This window comes from Bufo bufo, chromosome 6, assembly GCF_905171765.1.
Source record: "Bufo bufo chromosome 6, aBufBuf1.1, whole genome shotgun sequence".
In the NCBI taxonomy this organism is placed as follows: Eukaryota; Metazoa; Chordata; class Amphibia; order Anura; family Bufonidae; genus Bufo; species Bufo bufo.
The window spans coordinates 265,657,199-265,681,702 of NC_053394.1; the positions used below are offsets into that span (position 1 = coordinate 265,657,199).

The following is a 24,504-nucleotide window of genomic DNA, read 5'->3' on the forward strand; positions in this document are numbered from 1 at the left end:
TGCAGTTTATAAACCAAGAAGACCAACATGTCCAACAATAACTTTATTCTGCAGTTACTGCGCAATGGAAACTGAATGGACCCCATTCGAGTCAGTTGGGGTTTGTCTGGTGCTGTGGATGGGTTTCATGCTAGAGATTTGGGATCTGAAATCCAGCCCCTAACCATGCAGTCTGCATTTACAAACACTTGTGAAAGAATGGGTCCTTCTAAACAGATCACTGAATTTGAGAGTGGTACTGTAATAGGATGCCACCATTACAACAAGTCAGTTCATGAAATTTCTTCCCTCCTAGATATTCCACCATCAACTATGAGTGGTATTATAGTAAAGTGGAAGCATTTAGGAACTAGCTCAACTCAACCATGAAGTTACAGAGCGGGGTCGCTGAGGCGCATAGTGCATAAAAGTCGTTAGCGCTCTGCTGACTCAATAACTGCAGAGTTCCAAACCTCTGGCTGTGTGCTGGGAGTTACATAGCATGGGTTTCCATGGCAGAACAGCTGCATGTAGGCTTTACTTTACCAACCCTCGAATGGAATGGTGTAAAGCATGCAACCACTTGAGCAGTGCAAACATGTTGTGTGGAGTACCGATCACACTTCTCTATTTGGCAATGGCAGTAGAATATTACCTGCCTGACTGCACTGTGCCAACTGTATAGTTTGGTGGAGGAGGCATAACGCTATGGGGTTGTTTTTCAAAAGCTGGCCTAGGCCACTTCGTTCCAGTGAAGGAGAATCTTAATGCTTCAGTGTACCAAGACAACATGGACAACTGTATGCTTTCAACTTTGTGGGAACAGTTTGTGGAAGGCTCTTTTCTATTCCAGTATAGGCATGGTTTGGTGAGTTTGGCATGGGAGGACTTGCTGAAAAATAACTCCCAACTGCCCAAAGTAAAGCAAAGCTCGTCAAGCTGGGCAGTTGAATAAAAGTGCCTTTCCTGGATCCTGGACATGGAATAAAGACACAAAGCACACACAGGTATGTTTGGAATGCATTCGCAATCTTCTGTGGGGCAATGCCGTCATATAGGTGAAAATGACCTGACAGACTCCCTACCTGTTTATTTTAATTTGGAAAGGTTTTGTTGTCTAGTACCTACATTTTTTCAGTCTCTAACAGTTACCGTATGTACATTTAGGCTTCCCAGTTTTCTAAACTGTCTTATAGCACAAATAATTGTTATTGCAAATTTTTAAAAAAATTAAAGAAGTGATCCTAGTAGATATGGAAGCTAGGCTTTCAGAATAGTAAAAGTAGCCAATTATGCACAAAATACAGAGATGGAATTTGGTGAGAACTGTATAATGAGTCACTGTTTCAGCAGCTGGGAACTCCAACGCAAGAAAGTCTGATCAGTGTTTGACTTTCCAAAAAACAAATGCATTTAGATGAATAATACAAAATTTTGTGTGAGAGCATCTGTGCATCATTCATTTATATATATATTTTTTAAATCACAGAGACATGATCATTTTTCAAATACATATACATCACTGACTGGGTGTCTCCTGTTGCTATTTTCCCACAGGAAAACATTATGGTTGCATGACATTAAAGGGAATCTGTCATCGCAATCTTGGACTATTATCTGCTGTAATACATGAATAGTACTGCAGATAAGAAGTCCAGATCACAATTTTTTTTATTTTCCTACTGTCCCCCGTTCCTCTGCTGTCAGCTCTCAAAGTTCTGCTACTACACATTATAAGGACTCTGTGCCTCTTCATTATGTTAACACAGTATAGCATTCAGGACAGTGTTTTTCAGTGCTACAGTGTGGAAACAGGGGGCAGTAGGAAAATAAAAAAATAGAGATCTGCGCTTCATATCTGCAGTACTAGTCATGTATTACTGCAGATAATAGTCCAAAATCACAGTGACAGGTCCCCTTTAACCGATGAGTTTACTATAACCGTCTGGAAACTAATTCACATACTATGTACATTTTCATAATTACTGTACATTTTTTTATTGCAAGAGTATCCATGTAGATTATGGGTCAGTCATGGGAGCTACAGATCCAACGCACATGGACCTCTGAGGAAGCTAGCATTTGCACTAGCAATACGCGTGAGGACCTTTTTGCTCTCCTCACTGATCGGCTTCATTGATTTCCTATGTGCTACCACTGTGTTGTACGATAAATATTTTACCCAGGTGTTGCAGGCATTTTCACTGTTATCCTGTTTTGGTATCATGATTGCATGGTGACTCTTGTTATGTTTTGTAGCACTTTATCTTGCCCATCAGTGGGGCTTGCTCCATGAATCTATGTTTTTAATCTATATGCTTCAATAAATCATGTTTTATTCTTGGAGGTGCGGCTGAGTTATGGTATTTCTTTCTTTAGTATAGCTCATGTTTGTCTTTTTTGATAGCAGGCCTGCACTCCTTTGTATATTGTTAGGTGTGCCCCTCATCTTTAAGTCTTTCACAGATCCAACGAAGCTCAAAGGTTGATGAAGTAAGTATCGTAACAAAAACAAATGGCTTTATAATGATTATTTAATAGTTACCTTATCAATACAGATGAGCGAATCGAAGCTGCCAAAGTGGAATTCGTTTAGAATTTCAGGAAAAATTTGATTCGCAACGAATGCGAATTTCCTCGCGCTTCGTGGTGACGAATCGCAATTTTCCTAAAATGGCGGCTACACGTGTGAGGACTGAGGACATGGGGCATGGAACTCTGGGAAGGCAGGATCACCCAGATTGACATGCCTGCATGCAGCCAATCAGCAGCCAGCAAGCCCTGTGATGTCACAGCCCTATAAATACGGCAGCCATTTTAGATTCTGCCATTTTCCAGCGTTCATAGCACAGGGACAGACGTGTGAAGGCACTAGGGACAGCAATTGGAAAAACCTTATTGTGGAAAAAAACGATTTATAAGTGCAGGGAGGGGCGTGGCTTGGCAGCCGAGTCGCATGAAAGTAGCGCTCTAGCACCCAGCGATTTAAAAAGCTTCCATAATCTCATCTGGTGAAGATTTGAAATCAACAGACAACCACGTATGATGACCAGGGGGAAGTGTTCCACTCAGCAGCAGGGCAAATTGGAGTTCTACTTCGGCCACGAAAATCTAACAGAGGACTCGGAACCCTGTGTCTCCGACATCCATGACAGGTTCCAAGAGCTCAGCTTACTCACCGCTCAACAGATCCCTGGCTGCAGCCGACGGCAGGATTTCAACTCCGGAATCGGACCTCATGCCTTCCCCACTATCTAGTGAAGATCCCCTGTACTCAGCGCTTCCCGCCCGGGCAGTCAGAGAAATGCCGCAGCGGGAAGTTCCCCCCATACGGTCGCCGCCATCTTTGCCTTCTATCAGCAGCACTGAGAAACGGAGGCCACGGCTTCAGGATCACTCAAACAAGGTGATAACTGTTAGTGGAAGTGTTTCCTCCATGCAACTACCTCACCCAACCCTAAATCTGGAGCAGTTTCCCACCTCCAATAATCCTGCCTCAGGCACTTTGCTTAAATAAATGCTGCTGGAGGTCAGCAAGACCCTCCATTTAGATATACAATCTATGATATCCCCTATACAGTCCACAATTCAAGATCTTATTCCAAGGATATCCCATATTGAGGAAAAAATTGTAGACTTTGCATCTTCTCATAACAATCTGGTGGATGCTTATAATGCCCAATCTAAAGAGATAGAAAAAATTAAGGTGAAACTAAATGACCTCGAGGATAGATCCCGCAGGAATAATATTGAATTCAGGGGTATCCCCGAGGACGTATCAAACGGAGACCTCAAACAATATATCTGTTCTCTTTTCCAAGCCCTGCTGCCATCTCTTACAGCACAAGACTTGACTGTGGATAGAGTTCACAGAGTTCCTAGGCCATCACACCTCCCACCGTTCCAAGGGATGTTTTGGCGTGGATCCATTTTTTCCATGTTAAAGAGCTAATTCTGGAAGCTTCCAGGAAGAGAGGGATTCTCCCGTCTCCATACCAGCCCATTAAGCTATTCACTGATCTCTCTGCCGCTACCCTTAAACAACGGCGCCAATTAGCTCCAGTTACTCTAGCCCTCCGAGATCACAAAATCGCCTACCACTGGGGATTCCCGGTAAAAATCTTAGTTCATAAAGGTGGAAACCTACGTGTAATCAGCTCAGTGGAGTCAGGAAAGGCGCTCGTATCCTCTTGGAATATTGACATTGCGGACTACCAGAAGGATAAATCATCAAATCCACAACATCTCTCCCAGGACTGGCATCTAGTGGAAGCCAAGAGAAGCACTAATCATTGAAGATTATAGGTCCAAAATTTGGGGTGCTACTGGAAGTAGTTTAAGACAAGTTGGAAGTTGGCCATGCTCCTTGGCACTTCAGAGTGGATTCTAAGCTCTTTGATGCAGCAGCCCAGTGTGCTGCTTAGATTCCACAGTTATTACTGGTGTTATCAGTTCTTTTTATGACTTTTTCTCTCTTTTCAGTTCTTACTCACTCTCAATCAATTGTATGGTGATACTTACTGTTCCAAGGGACTCTGCACCTCTGTACACGGCCTCAAAGGGTTTGCTATAATCAGAACGCTGGTATATTGCTTAGCTCTTTTTCGTGTTTCCAATGGTTATCAAATTAGTGTCTCTGAATGTAAAGGGACTTAACAGCCCCCAGAAAAGAGCTTTCCTATAGAAAGAAGCCCTAGACTTCAATTGTGATATCATATGTGCACAAGAAACTCACCTACTGGCAAAGGATAACCATAGAATCCACCACCCCAAATTTCCGGTTATCATCCAATCACATTTTACTGAAAAACAGAGGGGGGTGCTTTTGGCATTCAGAGACACAATTGCATATTCTCCTATAGCGAGCATTGTTGATGAGGCAGGCAGGTATATTATTCAGATGTTTGATATACCGCTGTAGCATTATATGTTCCAAACTCACACCAACTAATATTTTTGAAGAAAATCTCTAACAAGGTTAACAGGGTGAAACGAGGCCAACTGGTTTATTGTGGAGATTTCAACCTACTCCCTAACCCAGACTTAGATTCCTCATCCCCTCCTAGATATTCGGCCCCTTCCCTTAAGAAATGGGCACACGAGGAAGAGTTGTTTGATATATGGAGAAATCAACACCCCCATGAAAGGGACCATACCCTTTTCTCCCCCGCACACCTCTCTTATTCCAGCATAGACTTGTTTCTGGTCTCCGGATCCCTCCTACCACTAGTCACCGAATCTACTATAGGCCGTTCACGCCGCTATAACATTATCATTCCAAGAAGCTCATGCACCTACTCATCGCTCTTTATGGTGCAATAACACCTTTCTGATGTCACACCCGACTTATAAATATGAGCTTGAATCAGCACTTCAAGAATACTTCCAACTGAAAAAGGGATCAGTTTCTAGTCCTTTTATGCTCTGGTCCGCACACAAAGCATTTATTAGAGGGATCTTCATAAAATTAGGCCATGTGGCCAAGAATGCTAGAGACAAGAGAATTTCAGAGCTGCTGGCCTCAATAGGTGAACAGGAGAGCAGAAGCAAAATTACTCCCATATATACTGATCAACTAAAAAAAACTTAGGCTCCAATTAAAAGATTTCCTTCTCTATAGGTATGAACAAAATTTACGGAAAACAAAAGCCAAATGTTACTCCCAAAATAATAAAGTAGGCAAGTTACTAGCACAACGAGTGAAAACTCAGAGGACGAAGGCCAGAATCCCCTATATAGTGTCATCTAAAGATAACTCCAAGATCATGGACCCTCAAGGGATTGCAGATAGCTTTATGGAATTTACTCTTCACTATATAACTTGAATCCATCCCCTAGTTCCTCACCCGACCCCATAGAAGCCATTAACTCTTACTTAGGAAACCTTCACCTGCCTACTGTATCAGCAGACCAAGAACGTTTCGGAGTATTCTACTCCCTTATTTGCAAGAAACTCTACAGAAAGGTTTCTCAACTGGCTCATTCCAAGCCGAGATGCTCTCGCCAACTATTGTCACTCTACCTAAACCGGGGAAAACCCCAGACTCCCCTCAAAACTTTAGGCCCATCTTGTTACTTAATACGGACCTGAAGATTTATGCAAAAATTTTGGCCGACGACTAGCTCCCATCATGCACACTTTAACCTCTTACGGACACAGGGCGTACCTGTACGCCCTTATGTCCGAGTCATTATGGACACAGGGCGTACAGGTATACCCTGTGTATTTCCGATCATCACCACCGAGCGGCGGGCGGTGATCGGAATGGGGTGCCTGCTCAAGGCATGCGGTGCAGAGGCTGCCCAATGCCTTGCACGACATCGGGACCTGCCTTCTACGGGAGCTGAGGAGATCCAGCCTCAGGCTGGGTCTCCTAGGCAACCTGTTAGTGTATGACTCAGTGTCATACACTAACAGGCAATGCATAACAATACAGATGTATTGTAATGCATTGCAGAGGGGATCAGACCCCCAAAAGTTGAAGTCCCAGAGTGGGACAGAAATAACGTTTAAAAAACAAAAGTAAAAAAGTGTTTTCAATAAAAATAAATAAAGTTTCAAGTTAAAAAAAGAAAAAACGCCCCTTTCCCCTAATTTTATAATAAAAAAATAGAAATATTAGATATTTCCGCGTCCGTAACGGCCGGCTCTATAAATATATCACATGATCCACCCAGTCCAATAGACACCATAAAAAAATTAAAATAAAAATAGTGTCCAAAAAAGCCATTTTTGTCCCCTTACATCACTAAAAGTGCAACACTAAGCGATCAAAAAGGCGTATGCCCCCCAAACTAGTACCAATATAACCGTCACCTCATCCCGCAAAAAATGAGCCCCTACATAGGACAATCGCCCAAAAAATTAAAAAACTATGGCCCTCAGACTATTGAGACACTAAAACATGTTTTTTTTTTTTTTTTTTTATTATATTAGTGTAAATAAAATAAAAAGTAGACATATTAGGTATCTCCACGTCCGTAAAAACCTTCTTTATAAAAATACCACATGACCTAACCCCTCAGGTGAACACCGTAAAAAAATAACGGTGTCAAAAAAGCCTTTTTTTGTCACCTTACATCACAAAAAGTGTAATACCAAGCGATCAAAAAGTCATATGCACCCAAAAATAGTACCAATCAAACCGTCATCTCATACCGAAAAAAATAAGCCTCTACATAAGACAGTCGCCCAAAAAAAAAAAAAAAATATATGGCTTTCAGAATATGGAGACACTAAAAAATTATTTTTTTACAAACAAAAAAAGTCGGCATATTTGGTATTGTCGCGTCCGTAACAACCTGCTCTATAAAAATAGCTTATGAGCTAACCTGTCAGATGAACATTGTAAATAACAAAAACTAAAAACAGTGCCAAAACAGCTATTTTTTTTGTTACCTTCCCTCACAAAAAGTGTAATATAGAGCAACCAAAAATCATCTGTACCCTAAAATAGTACCAACAGAACTTCAACCTTATCCCATAGTTTCCAGTGGGGTCACTTTTTTGGAGTTTCTACTCTAGGGGTGCATCAGGGGGTCTTCAAATGTGACATGGTAAATTAAAATTATCCCAGTGAAATCTGCCCTCCAAAAACCATATGGTGTTCCTTTCCTTTTACGCCCTGCCGTGTGCCCGTACAGCAGTTTACGACCACATATGGGGTGTTTCTGTAAACTACAGAATCAGGGCAATAAATTTTGAGTTTAGTTTGGCTGTTAATCCTTGATGATTAAAATGGAAAATCTGCCAAAAAAGTGAAATTCTGAAATGTCATCTCTATTTTCCATTAATTCTTGTGGAACACCTAAAGGGTTAACAACGTTTGTAAAATCGTTTTTTAATACCTTGAGGAGTGTAGTTTCTAAAATGGGGTCATTTTTGGGTGGCTTCTATTATGTAAGCCTCACAAAGTAACTTTAGACCTGAACTGGTCCTTAAAAAGTGAGTTTTGGAAATTTCCGGAAAAATTTTAAGATTTGCTTCTAAACTTCTAAGCCTTGTAACGTCCCCAAAAAATAAAGTGGCATTCACAAAATAATCCAAACATAAAGTAGACATATGGGGAATGTAAATTAAGAACTATTTTTGGAGGTATTACTATGTATTATAGAAGTAGAGTAATTGAAACTTGGAAATTTGCAAATTTTTCCAAATTTTGGGTAAATTTGGTATTTTTTTATAAATAAAAATACATTTTTTGGACTCCATTTAAGGCTACTTTCACACTAGCGTTCGGGTGTCCGCTCGTGCGCTCCGTTTGAAGGGGCTCACGAGCGGCCCCGAACGCATCCGCACGGCCCTAATGCATTCTCAGTGGAGGCGGATCCACTGAGAATGCATCCGCCTGCCAGCGCTCAGCCTCCGCTCCGCTCAGTGAGCGGACACCTGAACGCTGCTTGCAGCGTTCGGGTGTCCGCCTGGCCGTGCGGAGGCGAGCGGATCCGTCCAGACTTACAATGTAAGTCAATGGGGACGGATCCGCTTGAAGATGACACCATATGGCTCAATCTTCAAGCGGATCCGTTCCCCATTGACTTACAATGTAAAGTCTGAACGGATCCGCTCAGGCTACTTTCATACGGACGGATCCGTTCTGAACGGATGCGAACGTCTGCATTATCGGAGCGGATCCGTCTGATGAAACATCAGACGGATCCGCTCCGAACGCTAGTGTGAAAGTAGCCTTACCAGTGTCATGAAGTACAATATGTGACGAAAAAACTATCTCAGAATGGCCTGGATAAGTAAAAGGGTTTTAAAGTTATTCACACAAAGTGTCACTGGTCAGATTTGCAAAAAATGGCCTGATACTTAAGGTGAAAATTAGCCCGGTCCTTAAGGGGTTAATAGATTGTGATCAATCAGGATTTATTAAGGGAAGGCAAATTATTGGAAACCGAGTCATGAACCTAATTAACTACTTAGAGAAGTCCAAATTAGAAGCGGTCCTAGTCACTCTGGACGCTGAAAAGGCTTTCAACCGTATTAATTGGTCATTTGCTTTTTCGGTTATGCAGAAGATGGGAATGTACGGTACATTCCTGGGAGCAGTGAAAGCGTTATATAGTAATCTTTCAGCAAAAGTCTATGTAAATAACACCCTATCCTCCGCATTTAAAATTACCAATGGCACCCGCCAAGATTGTTCCCTCTCCCCTCTTATCTTCATTCTTTCAATCGAGCCCCTAGCTCAAGCCATTTGCCTCTCAGACCAAGTTAAAGGCATTAAAATTGGAAACAGGGAACATAAACTATCATTATATGCGCATGATGTCATACTTACTTTAAGCTCCCTAGTTCTATCTATGCCCTCAGTAATGCGGATAATCCACCAATTTGGCGACTTCTCCCTCTACTAAGTGAACGAGAAAAAAACACAAGCCTTGCCTATTAACATACAGCCATCATCCCTGCTGAACTTACAAGCCAGATTTCACTTGGAATGGCAAAAAGAGAATGTCCAATATCTAGGCACAAAGGTTACCAGCAAGGTTAAACTTCTTTACAGACTTAATTACCTTCCTTAATTACAAGAGGGGGAAAAAGACCTGAGCCAATACAGCAAACAAGAGATTCCCTGGGTAGGTCGTATAGCGACATTTCAGATGTTAACACTTCCAAAAATCCTTTACAAGTTAGAACAGTACCTATCTCGCTGCCCAAATTCTTTTTCTCCCGCATTAATAAACTGCTTCAAGCATTTATATGGATTCCTAGACGCCCTTGCATAGCCCACAGACTGCTAAACAAACACAGAAAGGCAGACTGTTTGGTCCTCCCCAATATATACGAATACTACCTGGCTACACATTTAAGCTTCCTAAAAGAATGGCGGGAAGGGAATCTACAACACTATTGGTTACACATAGAGAGCACTTTATCTCCCGGGCACAACCTAAAGGCCTTACTTATTGCCGCTCTAGACTCATCATTTGTTTTCACAACCTTACCAAATTTTCTCTGTACCTCAATTCAATTATGGAAGATGTTCCACTCCAAGGTCCCCAAATTCTGATTTTCCCTCCAAACACAAGCCCCATTGGAGACCTTGGGTATCCTTATACCAGACCTGGATCTAAAACTTGGATCGCAAAAGGCCTCTCCTCGGTATCTAAACAGTTTGAGTCCTCTCAACTTAAACAGTTCTCCTCCCTACACGAGCAATATAACATCCCCAATACAGAATTCTATAAACATCTCAGAATTCGACATCTCCTCCACACAAAAAACCCTTTTAATGTCTTAGCATGTAAAGAGATTTTTGATATCTGGAACACCAAGAGACCCTCAATGACAGGGTTAAGACCAGTATACTCCATCCTAGGATACAAACAGGATTTTGTTAAGTCTACTCCATTTATTGCATGGTAATGGGAACTGAGTAGAGAATTCCCAAATTCTAGCTGGTCTTCTTCGCTCTCATTTATATCTAAGACATTTACTTGCGTGTCACTCTCTGAGGCTGCTGTTAAAACTGTGCTCAGATGGTACCTCACACCCGACAGGCTGAGACACATTTACCTGAGTTCCTCCCACTTATGTGGTCCTGCCCATTGATCCAGAGTGTATGGAAGTAAAGCTTCGATCTTCTTTCTTCCATTACAGGCAGACATATACAGTACAGACCAAAAGTTTGGACACACCTTCTCATTCAAAGAGTTTTCTTTATTTTCATGACTATGAAGGCATCAAAACTATGAATTAACACATGTGGAATTATATACATAAGAAACAAGTGTCAAACAACTGAAAATATGTCATATTCTAGGTTCTTCAAAGTAGCCACCTTTTGCTTTGATTACTGCTTTGCACACTCTTGGCATTCTCTTGATGAGCTTCAAGAGGTAGTCCCCTGAAATAGTCTTCCAACAGTCTTGAAGGAGTTCCAGAGATGCTTAGCACTTGTTGGCCCTTTTGCCTTCACTCTGCGGTCCAGCTCACTCCAAACCATCTCGATTGGGTTCAAGTCCGGTGACTGTGGAGGCCAGATCATCTGGCGCAGCACCACATCACTCTCCTTCATGGTCAAATAGCCCTTACTTTCAAAGTTTTCCCAATTTTTCGGCTCACTGACTGACCTTCATTTCTTAAAGTAATGATGGCCACTCGTTTTTCTTTACTTAGCTGCTTTTTTCTTGCCATAATACCAATTCTAACAGTCTATTCAGTAGGACTATCAGCTGTGTATCCACCTGACTTCTCCTCAACGCAACTGATGGTCCCAACCCCATTTATAAGGCAGGAAATCCCACTTATTAAACCTGACAGGGCACACCTGTGAAGTGAAAACCATTTCAGGGGACTACCTCTTGAAGCTCATCAAGAGAATGCCAAGAGTGTGCAAAGCAGTAATCAAAGCAAAAGGTGGCTACTTTGAAGAACCTAGAATATGACATATTTTCAGTTGTTTCACACTTGTTTGTTATGTATATAATTCCACATGTGTTAATTCATAGTTTTGATGCCTTCAGTGTGAAACTACAATTTTCATAGTCATGAAAATAAAGAAAACTCTTTGAATGAGAAGGTGTGTCCAAACTTTTGGTCTGTACTGTAGATCCCTCCCCAGATATAGCCTTACTTTTTCTCAACATTGCTGATTACCCTCTCAATCTCCGTATAGTTATAGCCCACATTCTTTTGTCCACGAAATTAGTTTTAACAAGATACTGGAAGACCCCAACTATTCCAAAACTCCAAGAAGTCGTAGACTCAGTAAATACCTCTAGTGCGTTTGAAAAAATTATTGCTTACATGAACCATACACACCCAAGATTTGAGTCCACATGGCAGAAGTGGCTATCCTCTTCTTCTGCGACCATTCCCAACAAGTAAACTCCATTTTAACTGTCATAACGATGAGTGTTTTTGTTCTGTTCTAATCTGTTATAGTTACCTCTTGTTTTATTGGTACATCAGAATTGTCTCTATCAATGCGACACATTACTCTGATTTATGGAAATGTACATTGATTTTCTTTATAAGAATAACTTTACAAAACCCAATAAAAAGCTGTTGATATTATAAATGCAGGGAAAGGATAGGGAGGAATCATTTCAAAGCATCTTAGTGCAGGTAGAGATGACAGAAGGCGCTAGGGACATTGATAGGAAAGTGATTTACAAGTGCAGGGAAGAATTATTTGTGGATCCAAATAGTCATTAGACAGCTCTGTCATTCCAGCTATTTGTTATTGGGCTGCAAGTGTTATGTTGAAAAGCCCATAGAGGCTTCTGCAGTTATTTCTGGTGAAAGCATATAGGGGCGTAATTCAGTAACAAAGAAAAATATATACGCACTGCACTGTTGCAGTTATTTCTGGTGAAAGCTTATAGGGGTGTATTTCAGTACAACAAGAAATATATATACATACTGCACTGTTGCAGTTATTTCAGGTGAAAGCGTATAGGGGTGTATTTCAGTACAACAAGAAATATATATACGTACTGCACTGTTACAGTTATTTCAGGTGAAAGCATATAGGGGTGTATTTCAGTACAACAAGAAATATATATACGTACTGCACTGTTGCAGTTATTTCAGGTGAAAGCATATAGGGGCGTATTTCCGTATGACAAGAAAAATATATACGCACTACATTCTTTATGTTTTTTTTTCTGGTCAAAGCGTATAGTGGCCTATTTCAGTTCAACGAGAAATATATATTCTCAGGTCACTTCTGCAGTTATTTCTGGTGAAAACGTATAGGGTTGTATTTCAGTAAAAAAAGAAAAATATATATGCACTGCACTGTTGCAGTTATTTCTGTTAAAAGCGTGTAGGCGCGTATTTCAGTAAAAAAAGAAAAATATATATGCACTGCACCGTTGCAGTTATTTCTGGTGAAAGTGTATAGGGGTGTATTTCAGTACTGCAAGAAATGTATATACGCACTTCACTCTAATTTTTTTCTGGTCAAAGCGTATAGTGGCCAATTTAAGTCCAACAAGAAAAATATATTCTCAGGTCACTTCTGCAGTTATTTCTGGTGAAAGCGTATAGGGGCGTATTTCATTACTACAAAAAAAATATATTCTCACTTGCAGTTATATCTAGTAAAGCCTTTACTGGCATATTGCAGTAGAAAAGAAATATACAGTACAGACCAAAAGTTTGGACACACCTTCTCATTCAAAGAGTTTTCTTTATTTTCATGACTATGAAGGCATCAAAACTATGAATTAACACATGTGGAATTATAAACATAACAAACAAGTGTGAAACAACTGAAAATATGTCATATTCTAGGTTCTTCAAAGTAGCCACCTTTTGCTTTGATTACTGCTTTGCACACTCTTGGCATTCCCTTGATGAGCTTCAAGAGGTAGTCCCCTGAAATGGTCTTCCAACAGTCTTGAAGGAGTTCCCAGAGATGCTTAGAACTTGTTGGCCCTTTTGCCTTCACTCTGCGGTCCAGCTCACCCCAAACCATCTCGATTGGGTTCAGGTCTGGTGACTGTGGAGGCCAGGTCATCTGGCGCAGCACCCCATCACTCTCCTTCATGGTCAAATAGCCCTTACTTTCAAAGTTTTCACAATTTTTCGGCTGACTGACTGACCTTCATTTCTTAAAGTAATGATTGCCACTAGTTTTTCTTTACTTAGCTGCTTTTTTCTTGCCATAATACAAATTCTAACAGTCTATTCAGTAGGACTATCAGCTGTGTATCCACCTGACTTCTCCTCAACGCACCTCATGGTCCCAACCCCATTTATAAGGCAAGAAATCCCACTTATTAAACCTGTCAGGGCACACCTGTGAAGTGAAAACCATTTCAGGGGACTACCTCTTGAAGCTCATCCAGAGAATGCCAAGAGTGTGCAAAGCAGTAATCAAAGCAAAAGGTGGCTACTTTGAAGAACCTAGAATATGACATATTTTCAATTGTTTCACACTTGTTTGTTATGTATATAATTCCACATGTGTTTATTCATAGTTTTGATGCCTTCAGTGTGAATCTATAATTTTCATAGTCATGAAAATAAAGAAAACTCTTTGAATGAGAAGGTGTGTCCAAACTTTTGGTCTGTACTGTACATTCGCCATTCGTTCCTGCACTTATATCTTGAAAAACCTTTAGTGACATATATCAGTAGAAAAAGAAATATACATTCGCCATTCGCTGCTGCACTTATATCTTGAAAAACCTTTATTGATGTATATTAATACATATACAGCATTCACTGTTGCAGTTATATGTGGTAAAGCATTTAGTGGCGTATTTCAGTAGAAAAATAAAGATATATTCAGCATTCAGCCCTGAAATTATATGTGGGAAAGTCCTTTTCGTGGTATGGACCGAATTACGTAGCGGCGAAATTTTGCATTTACGTTTCACACACTGCGTGCTTACCTGACAAAGTCCATAAGAGCGGCGCACCAATACAGGTGAATACACTATGTACTAACCCTGCACAAAAATGCTAACTAATTCACACCAGCCCGTATCTATCTGTGGTATTGCTTACTGGACACTACAGGGACTTCTCTGCAGCACAGAAACCGCACGAGGACCACGTCTCGCTCTTTCAGCGCGGACCTACTTCCTCCGCTACATGCCGTTCACTTCAGATCACTCCGCCTCAGGCGCCGTATTTTTTTTTTAAACTGACAGCCTGTAACCCTCTGTTGAAAAGCCTTTAGTGGCGTATATACGCGGAAAAATAAAAATATACTCGCCGTTCACTGTTCCAGTAATATGTGGTAAAGCCTTTAGTGGCGTACTGTATATCAGTAGAAAAAGATATTAGGCATTCAGTGCAGCAGTTATATGCGGTAAAATCTTTTGGGACTTATTTCGGTGGCAAAAATAATTGTGTTCAGCGTTCAGCGCTGCAGTTATATGCGGTAAAATCTTTTTTTAATTATTTCAGTGGACAACAAATGTTGTATTCTGCATTAAGCGCTGCACTTATATGCGTTAAAATCTTTTCTTAATTATTTTGGTGGAAATACAAATTTCCACCTCCTCCATTAACTTCCTCATCTATTCATTAGCATCGGACACACTAACTTTACCCCCCCCCCCTCAGCTATATATATAAGTTGTGCAAGCACTACCTAGGGGCGAATAAAGGTAAATGACACTGCCAGCCTGTTAAAGGGAATTACAGCATGATACCACAATATATTTGATATGACATTTAGCAAGAGTTTAAAGTGCCCACATATAGCACATAGTGGGACACTGCATCAAGATGAATCAGGCGTGGATTAGCCAGGATTTCCACACACCAATGCCTGATGCATCAGACTAGATCATCTATGGTGCCACACCAACAATTTGACAAAAGAGACCGGTTTCTTCTGGCTACCTGCTCAGCTACTATTCTGATGCCGTTACCCGCCTCATGCCACACATCTGATGCCAAGTGCTCTTTCTTTCACCCACCATCTTCAGCAGGTACTGGTATTGCCACCCACCTCCACAGTATGTCACCTTGGCACTCTGTGGCCTCCTGATGCTGCTGCCACCTCCAGACTCTGTCATTGTGCCGCTCTGTGGTCTCCTCTTGCTGCTGCCACTTACAGATTCTGTCATTGTGCCACTCTGTTGTCTCCTCATGCTGCTTTTAGGCCTCTTTCACACTTGCGTTGTCCGGATCCGTCGTGCACCCCATTTGCCGGAGGTGCCCGCCGGATCTGTAACTCCGCAAGTGAACTGAAAGCATTTGAAGACGGATCCGTCTTCAAAATGCGTTCAGTGTTACTATGGCACCCAGGACGCTATTAAAGTCCTGGCTGCCATAGTAGTAGTGGGGAGCGGGGGAGCAGTATACTTACCGTCTGTGCGGCTCCCGGGGCGCTCCAGAATGACGTCAGGGCGCCCCATGCGCATGGATGACGTGATCCATGCACGTGGGGCGCCCTGACGTCACTCTGAAGCGCCCCGGGAGCTGCACGGACGGTGAGTATACTGCTCCCCCGCTCCCCACTACACTTTACCATGGAAAACAGGACTTTAGTGTCCCGGCAGCCATGGTAACCATTCAGAAAAAGCTAAATGACTTTTAGCTTAAGGCCGGATCCGGATTAATGCCTTTCAATGGGCATCAATTCCGGATCCGGCCTTGCGGCAAGTGTTCAGGATTTTTGACCGGAGCAAAAAGCGCAGCATGCTGCGGTATTTTCTCCGGCCAAAAAACGTTCCGGTCCTGAACTGAAGACATCCTGATGCATCCTGAACGGATTTCTCTCCATTCAGAATGCATTGGGATAATCCTGATCAGGATTCTTCCGGCATAGAGCCCCGACGACGGAACTCTATGCCGGAACACAACAACGCAAGTGTGAAAGAGCCCTTACCTCACCACTATGTCATAGGTCCACTCTGTGGACTTCTCATGCTGTTCCCAACCTCCCCACTTCATGACTGGTCCACTATTTTGGTTTTTGGCTTGGCTGACATCATTTATTTGACACTTCTTCTGATCTGTCAGAAGGAAGGAAAAACGAGACTCACAACGGACCCTGTCTGTGTAGCAGCTTTAAGGCCTGTATGGTCCCATCAGTATTGGTTTATGATTTGGTAGCCAAAAGCAGGAGTGGGTAGAAAACACAGAAGACATGGAAATATTCCATTCATGTGTCATCTCTGTTTTAGATCCACTCCTGTTTTTTTTGCCTTTAGCAATACTGATGGATTATTGAGCAAATGCTGACCGAGTGAAGGCGTAAGCGCCGCAGACAGGATCAGTTTTTTCTGGCTAATTGTTCTGACCGATCAGAGAATGGGGAAAATTAATCAGTGACGTCAACACACTTACTGCTGACACCCTCTCCACTCTGTTGGGGGGCTCTACTTGTATAAGCGTTTAATAGAACAGGTTCTGTAGACATCTATGAGGAATCAGCTGACGACGGTGTAAAAGGAGTGCAGTTCTTGACACTAAGATCTACCTGTAAGTCTGAGTTGATACTTGAGTTATTTGGTCAGTTTTGGCACCGTGATCGCCCAAATAAGTGGAGTATGCTGTGATTCTAAGAGCGACGCCAGTCATCTGCACGTCATACTGACTCACAGTATTATTTCACTACCACAGCAGACTCCCTATGTGTGTTACTGCAAGGCACAGTGTTCTACACCACTATAAAGGCTCTCTGCCCGCAGGAAATAGCAGTTTTTTAACATAATTTGCCGCAAATTTATTTGGATCGAGCCAGCGAATCAATTTTTTTTAAAATCATCTCTACTTATCAATATTTGAGTTTACACTGCTGCTCTTACATTCAGGGATGGCACTTGGTACGAATGACTGGAGGGGAAGGCATCCGCTATCCACTGACTTCCAATCATTACAGTTTGCTTTCAAAGAAGTTTTCAGGTGTGCATCAACATTCTTTAAAATAATAAATTGCTGTAATCGTTTTAAATGTATTTTTAACTTTATTGCTCCTATTTTCTGTTCTGGGCTGTGGTCATGTGACCATGTCCATGCAGATCCTCCTCATTGCCTGTGATGCTATGTCTACGGGCTTGGCAAGACAGCAATAGGGGCAGTGACAGGGGAATGTCTATGTAACTAGCAGGGTGGGAGAGGCAGAAAGGAGAAGTGCATCATGGGTTTGGTTGGATACAGGGAACAGGAAGTGCTACATACAGGATGGAAACCAACCAGAGTGATTTGTTTACATGGTGTAAATGGGTCATCAGATTCCAAATTGAAAAAAAAAAAAAAAAAGCATGTGGAAGGTGTACATGAGTTAGTCTACTTTCACACTTGCATTTTGGCTTTCCATTTGTGAGATCCGTTCAGGGCTCTCACAAGAAGTCCAAAGTATTATCTGAACGGATCCGTCCAAAACTCGAGTGTGAAAGTAGCCTTAAGCAATTACATGGCCATATCTGTAATCATAGTAATCCAACAACACCCCTTTATGCAAAACAATTGTGAGGTAAGCACTGCAGAATCCCTACACCATACCAAGCTTATACCCTATAAGACACAGGTCTTTTCTTTCAAGGGTTTACAGTTTTTTTGTTGTCCCAAAAAGGAATAATTAAGCAACTTTGCAAGGGGTCTTATTTAAAGAGGATCTGTCACCACAAAATGCAGTGCAATCTGCAGGCATGTTACAGAGCAGGAGAAGCCGATCAGATTGATATATAATTCTGTAGGAAAAGATTCAGCATAACTTTTGTTTTATAAATTTCAATCTCTGCTTTTTCTGACTTAAGTTGTACACAGGGGAGGTATGACCAGTGATTGATATATTGTCTCAATGTAAGTAGCAACTTGTCCCTCATTTTATATTATATCTTTTGACCACTGAAGAAAAAAACATTTAGGTTTCGAAACGCGTTTGGTAAAGAACTATAAGAGATAATACCGCGGTATCTAAGAAGCAAAGATCTCCTATCAATAGAACAAAATACATGCCACAAAGCGGAGTTGGCATCCCGATATTCCTAACTCGTATACACTGAAACAAGAGTGCCAGGACAAGCGCGGGGTCTGACTGTGAGATTCAGCGGTCTTGGAAGGAAACAGCCCACGGAGGAAACCACGTATGTATTAACTATTATATTGGCAGCATCGGACGAACATACCAGAACACTGGTAAGCAAAATAAAAATATACTATATCCTGCTTAAGTGCGCACGAAGTATGCTGCATATGAAAATATAATACAAAGTGGCGATAAGACTGAATTACATCGATATAAGACGATAAGTTGTGCATGAATATATCAATTGGAGGATGATATGTTTTTATAATACTGCAATATATCAATAAAGGTTCCAAAAATTGCGTGAGCTCCGCAATTGGAACCAAAAGAGGGACCGAGACTACAATCAACTATATAATATATTATATTATTAAAAGATATATGATATATATATATTATTTTTATTTTTTTTATTCCATTTTATTCTATTTTATTTTAGTTTCTAATATAAGTTTTTATTGAAGGTTTATGCATTAGAACGTACATAACATTGACATAATATAGAAATAATGGTATAAAAACTGTGTGAAAGTGTCCCTGATTGCATATTAATACATAAGTCTTACGCATACATACAATCATGATATACATTTATTCTATTTTATTGTAGATTGATGGTTGAATTTTATGAAAGATATATTTTTTTCTAAATAAAATGTTACATGTATCATATAGAGCCGGCCATTGATTGAATACTAAAGCACTGCAGCATCCCTACACCATACCAAGCAGATACCCTATAAGACACAGGTCTTTTCTTTCAAGGGTTTACAGTTTTTTTGTTGTCCCAAAAAGGAATAATTAAGCAACTTTGCAAGGGGTCTTATTTAAAGAAGATCTGCCACCACAAAATGCAGTGCAATCTGCAAGCAGCAATTTACAGAGCAGGAGAAGCTGATCAGATTGATATATAATTCTGTGGGAAAAGATTCAGCATAACTTTTGTTTTATAAATTTAAATCTCAGCTTTTTCTGACTTAAGCTGTACACAGGGGAGGTATTACCAGTGATTGATAGCATTCTCTGTGTGTCTATACATAGATAGCTTTCAGTCACTGAGAGCTGTACATAGGGGTGGTCTACAGCTCAGAAAAAGCAGAGATATGAATTAATAAATTATAAGTTTTACTGACTCTTTTCCCACAAAACAATACATCAAGCTGCTCAGCTCCCCCTACTCTTTCATATGCTGCCTGCAAATTACACTGCATTTTGTGGTGACAGGTCCTCTTTAACATTTTCCTATGCAGACTATGCATTTCCATTGTAAAAGACATCAAACAGTTCTGTGTAGTGTAATCTTGGAGTTTTATAATATCTTCCATTTGCCACCTACTTTGGGCTACCTTACATTTGACAGGTAAGCCAGAAGTGGAGGATAGATGTAAGGAAATGACTGCAGGATTGAGCTACACCTAGTTTACAGATCATGATGATGCATAGTCTTTATAGAAGCTGTAGAAATAAAACTGTAGGACATTATTAACTCTAACCTATTGTAATGTTGCTTTTTCATTTGTTACGCGTCAAGAGAACAAAAAAAAGCTTGCAAAAGTGTACATAGCCTTAAAATGTACCACCAATTCAAGTTATTTTACCTTGAGAAGTTCCCTTGGAAAGTCTTTACCTCCGTTTAATCCTTCCAGGTTCCCAATGAATTCTGAGCAGGACATCCTTTTACCAATGTTCTAAAAGGAATACATATATGATTGTTTGCATGTGAAAGACAAGATGAGAACAGAAGTAATCATTGCTGATCAAATACTAAATTAATCAGTATTAGTTTCTTCTCATCACAGCTATCGTAATGTGTGACTGGTTATTGAGAGGAGAATACCATTAGGTGGAATAGCAGATTTCACCGAATGGTATTTTCCGCTCAATAACCAGTCACACATTACGATAGCTGTGATGAGAAGAAACTAATATTGATATGTTACTGTATTCTTTAAATACAGAAAAATCCAAAGAAACCACCCAAGAATAAGTTCTACTGTATTATTATGACCCATTTCCCTCAACTACATTGGTGTTCAGTGATGGATATACTCTCATCACTTAAAGAGGACCTGTCCATTAAGGGTACCCTTACTGCAGACTGCTATTCATAACTTCTAGTAGAAATAATAAAAGAATGGCACAAAATAAAGTCATAAGACTAGATGCCCCAGAATTGTTATTACATGGAGAATGCAAGTAGCTATTAAAACAGGCATGCCAATTACTCTCCATGAAAGATATGGGCGATCTTTTGAAAATATCTGGCTCCAGCTTTGTGGGGCTTCATTTTCTACGGGCCTACATGTCTCAAAATGCCCATCTGCACACTCTGTTACACCCCATAACTTGGTTTGAGCACATTGTCACTCATGATCCCTCACCCCATAAATTGATTTCACAGTGGTATAACAGATTGAGGACTCCTCCGTTCGCCCTAACGCCAGCTTTTATTAGATTATGGGAAAAAGATTTAGGTAAATGTTTATCCCCAGTTGATACCATTACTATTTTTAACTTCTCACATAAGGCTTCGAGATGTGTCAAGATCCAGGAGAATATAAAATTATCACAAGGTGGTATAAAACCCCTGACAAAACATGTTTGTATTCGACTTCAGCTTCAGACACATGTTGGAGATGCTTAAAGCAGAGAGGCACCTTCCTCCACATATGGTGGACGTGTCCAACATTGTTAAAATGGTGGGACAAGATTTTTCAAACATGTAATGACATATGTGGATCTGATATTACTCCAACACCTGAAGTGGCTCTCCTTAATCTTTTCCCACGAGATCCTCCTCCGTCTAATTTGGCACTCTTTAAACATCTAATAAATGCTGCTAAACTGTTGATCCCTTTATCCACTGATATACCCCTTATAGAACAATGGTTCCAGAAGATTGACCAGATTTACAGGCTAGAGGAGCTATCCTCTTGGGAACTGAGATCTCACCACAAATTTTTGAAGGTCTGGGATTTCCTTTAGAGGTTATTAGACGATATCTTGCAGTTAATGTTATTTCAGGGAGCTTGTTCCTGCGTGCCAGTTACACTCGATTTATCCTTCCATTCCCATTATCTCCCTATTCCTAAAGCTCACAGAGGGCGTTACCCTCCTTACTTTTAACCCGTCTCGGATGTGAAGAAACGTGATACACAGTGACACCTTGAAGCAACGAATGGTGACTACTTTCCGTCTTATCCATTGGATGTCTTTTCAGAGACTTGCCTTATTGATGAAACTGTAATACTTACAATACAATTGATAGACCTGTATTATGTAATATGTTTATGACCTATGTAAGAGAAGTGGAGACTTGTCTTCCCTCCACTATTCTAATATTGTATTTTATTGATTTTCTCAATAAAAAATTTTAAAATAAAAAAACAAAACAAAAAAAAAAACAGGCATGTCAGGAGTGGTAACAGGACCTGTTAAAAGGGTTTGTCCTGTCACGTCTTTTCCAAGGTGAGACAGAACTAAGCATCGCCCCTAGTTGGCTGGGCCGATGCTCCGCTGTTTCCATAACTCCCACTGGAGTGAATGGGAGCTACGAAAATAACATAGCATTGCAAGCTACTCTGCTTCCGTAACTCTGTAACTAGTTCTGCTAAACAGAATAATTTGTTTCTTTGTTTTTTTGCTACTGGTGCTAGTGTCATCTTGGATTTTTCCAATAGGGTCTTTATGTCATGTATTCTAACATCAAGCAAGATATGTGTAGTTATCACAGTTCTAAGCACCATATTAAGTAGCCCAGAGTGAGGACTGTTTTTGTTGTTTACTGTACATGCATGACATCCATGTGCTGTCCACATTTTTGAGGACCCACAGAAATGAAGACAGGATGACCCACTATTCACAATAGGTAATCACAGCTTATCTATTCCCTCTTGACCTCTACACAGGTCACAGAGCATGCCTCGCCCATAAAAGTGAATGGGGTCAGCTTCTGTCCATTTTGTCTATGGCCCATGTAGTTCCTCTCAAAAGACAGCAAGTCTTAACATGTTTTAGTCCTACTGGTGAAAACGGCTGGTTTATTTTTCTTTTTATATAGATAGTGACATCAATAAAAAGTCTTAAAAATTTTGAACATAAAAACACGATTTAAACAATAACTCATTTTCTGATGACACACTCTCCTTCACGACTGCCATACGGCTATATAACTGCTATCTGCACATACCATGTGCAGCTAGCACATGTATAAACATCATGGCAGCTCTTTAATCCAAGCTCTGCAAAACGCTTAAAGCTTCTGCCCCTGCACTGCTGCTGTCACCGACAGTATACAGTCCAGTAATGCCAGCAAGGGACCAATCAGAGTGGTCCCTTGTTAGCGATCGCTCAGATTGGTTAGTCTGTGCAGACTAACCAATCGGAGTGCGGCAGTGTTAAAATGCCAGTTTCAGGCTCTGATCCACCCTGTCCGATAAACACCATAAAAAAATAAAAAAATGTGTCAAAAAAGCAATTTTTCACCTTACATCACAAAAAGTGCAACATCAAGAGATCAAAATGGTACCAATAAGACCGTCACTTCATCCCGCAAAAAATGAGCCCCTACTTAAAACATGGAGACACTAAAACATAATTTTTTTTTGTTTCAAATATGCTATTATTGTGTTAAAATAAAATAAAATAAATCTACATATTAGGTATCACCGTGTCCGTAACAACCAGCTCTATAAAAATATCACATGACCTAACTCCTCAGCTGAACACCGTAAAAAAATATAAATAAAATCAGTGCCAAAAAAGCCTTTTTTGTCACCTTACATCACAAAAATTGCAACACCAAGTGATCAAAAAGGAGTATGCCTAAAAAAACAAGCCTCCTTAGCAACACAAACTTTCTACATAAATCGGTCAGAGGAAAATAGGGAAATAATGCAGAAGACCACACAAGCATATTCCAACTTCTTGCTGGAAAAGGCTCAGCAGAGTCTATTTTGTAAGGGACAAAAATATTTTACTGAGTCGGAGCAACCAGGGAAACTCCTTTCCAGAGTGATCTCGAGCCAGGATTCTAAAAAAATTATAGACAATATACGATTGGCCAACGGAAGGACCGTGACTGGTCAAGACTCCATAGAGGAGGCTTTCCTCGACTACTTTTCGGACATTTATAGAGCCGATGGTAAGATCACGGAGGAAAGGATGGACTCTTATTTGGATGATATTGTCCTCCCTACTATTTCTGCGGCCCAAAAGAAGGCACTTGAGGTTGATCTCTCTATTCAGGAGCTTGAAGGGGCAATTAAATTGTGTTCGGCCAACTCTTCCATTCGTGTTTGATGGAACACCACCTATATTCTGAATTTGCTGAAATATGAACGAATGTGTATATGCCTCGATAACCCATTTTTCCTTTCTGTAATTCTGTTGAAGTATTACTTTTTGTAAGTTTACTTGCTTACTTATGCTCAAAAACCAAATAAATGATTTTCGAAATTAAATTGTGTTCGGCCAACTCTACCCCCGGTTCAGACGGACTTCCATACGAATTTTATAGCAAATATAGGGAGGTTATTTTCCCTAAACTCCTGGAGGTCTTTGCTGAATCGGTGGCAGAAGGGAACTTTACTGGCTCAATGATGGAAGGTGTAATCATTCTTATTCTGAAAAAAGGTAAGGACCCCACAGATATGGGATCTTATAGACCGATCTCATTGCTGAACACCGATGCAAAATTCCTTGCAAGGATTTTGGCGTCAAGACTTTCTGGGGTCATCTCCTCCATCGTCCATCCAGATCAGAACGGCTTTATTCCAAATAAGGGTACGCACCATAACCTTCATCGTCTCTTTTCTAACATACAGGCTCCTGGGGGATCTGCTCGCTCCATCCTGTCTTTAGATGCCTCTAAGGCCTTCGACAGGGTGGAGTGGCGATTCCTCTGGAAGGTGCTGGCCAGGATGGGCTTCGGGGAGAGATTCATAAATATTACTAAATCTCTGTATAGACACCCTACAGCTAAGTTGAGTCTTAATGGGAGCCTCACTACCAGTTTAGATCTAAAGAGAGGTACCCGCCAGGGTTGCCCACTATCTCCCCCCTCCTATTC

General features: G+C 40.8%; 1 protein-coding gene across 1 annotated transcript in view; it reads right to left on the minus strand.

Moving 5' to 3' along the window:
* The window catches only part of PSD (pleckstrin and Sec7 domain containing), a 322,847-nt gene that overhangs the window by 162,942 nt on the left and 135,401 nt on the right, over positions 1–24,504 (minus strand). Inside the window, exon 9 of the mRNA XM_040438419.1 lies at positions 20,033–20,122. Within this exon, the coding sequence (XP_040294353.1) occupies positions 20,033–20,122 (90 nt within the window). The remainder of the gene's footprint in view (positions 1–20,032; positions 20,123–24,504) is intronic.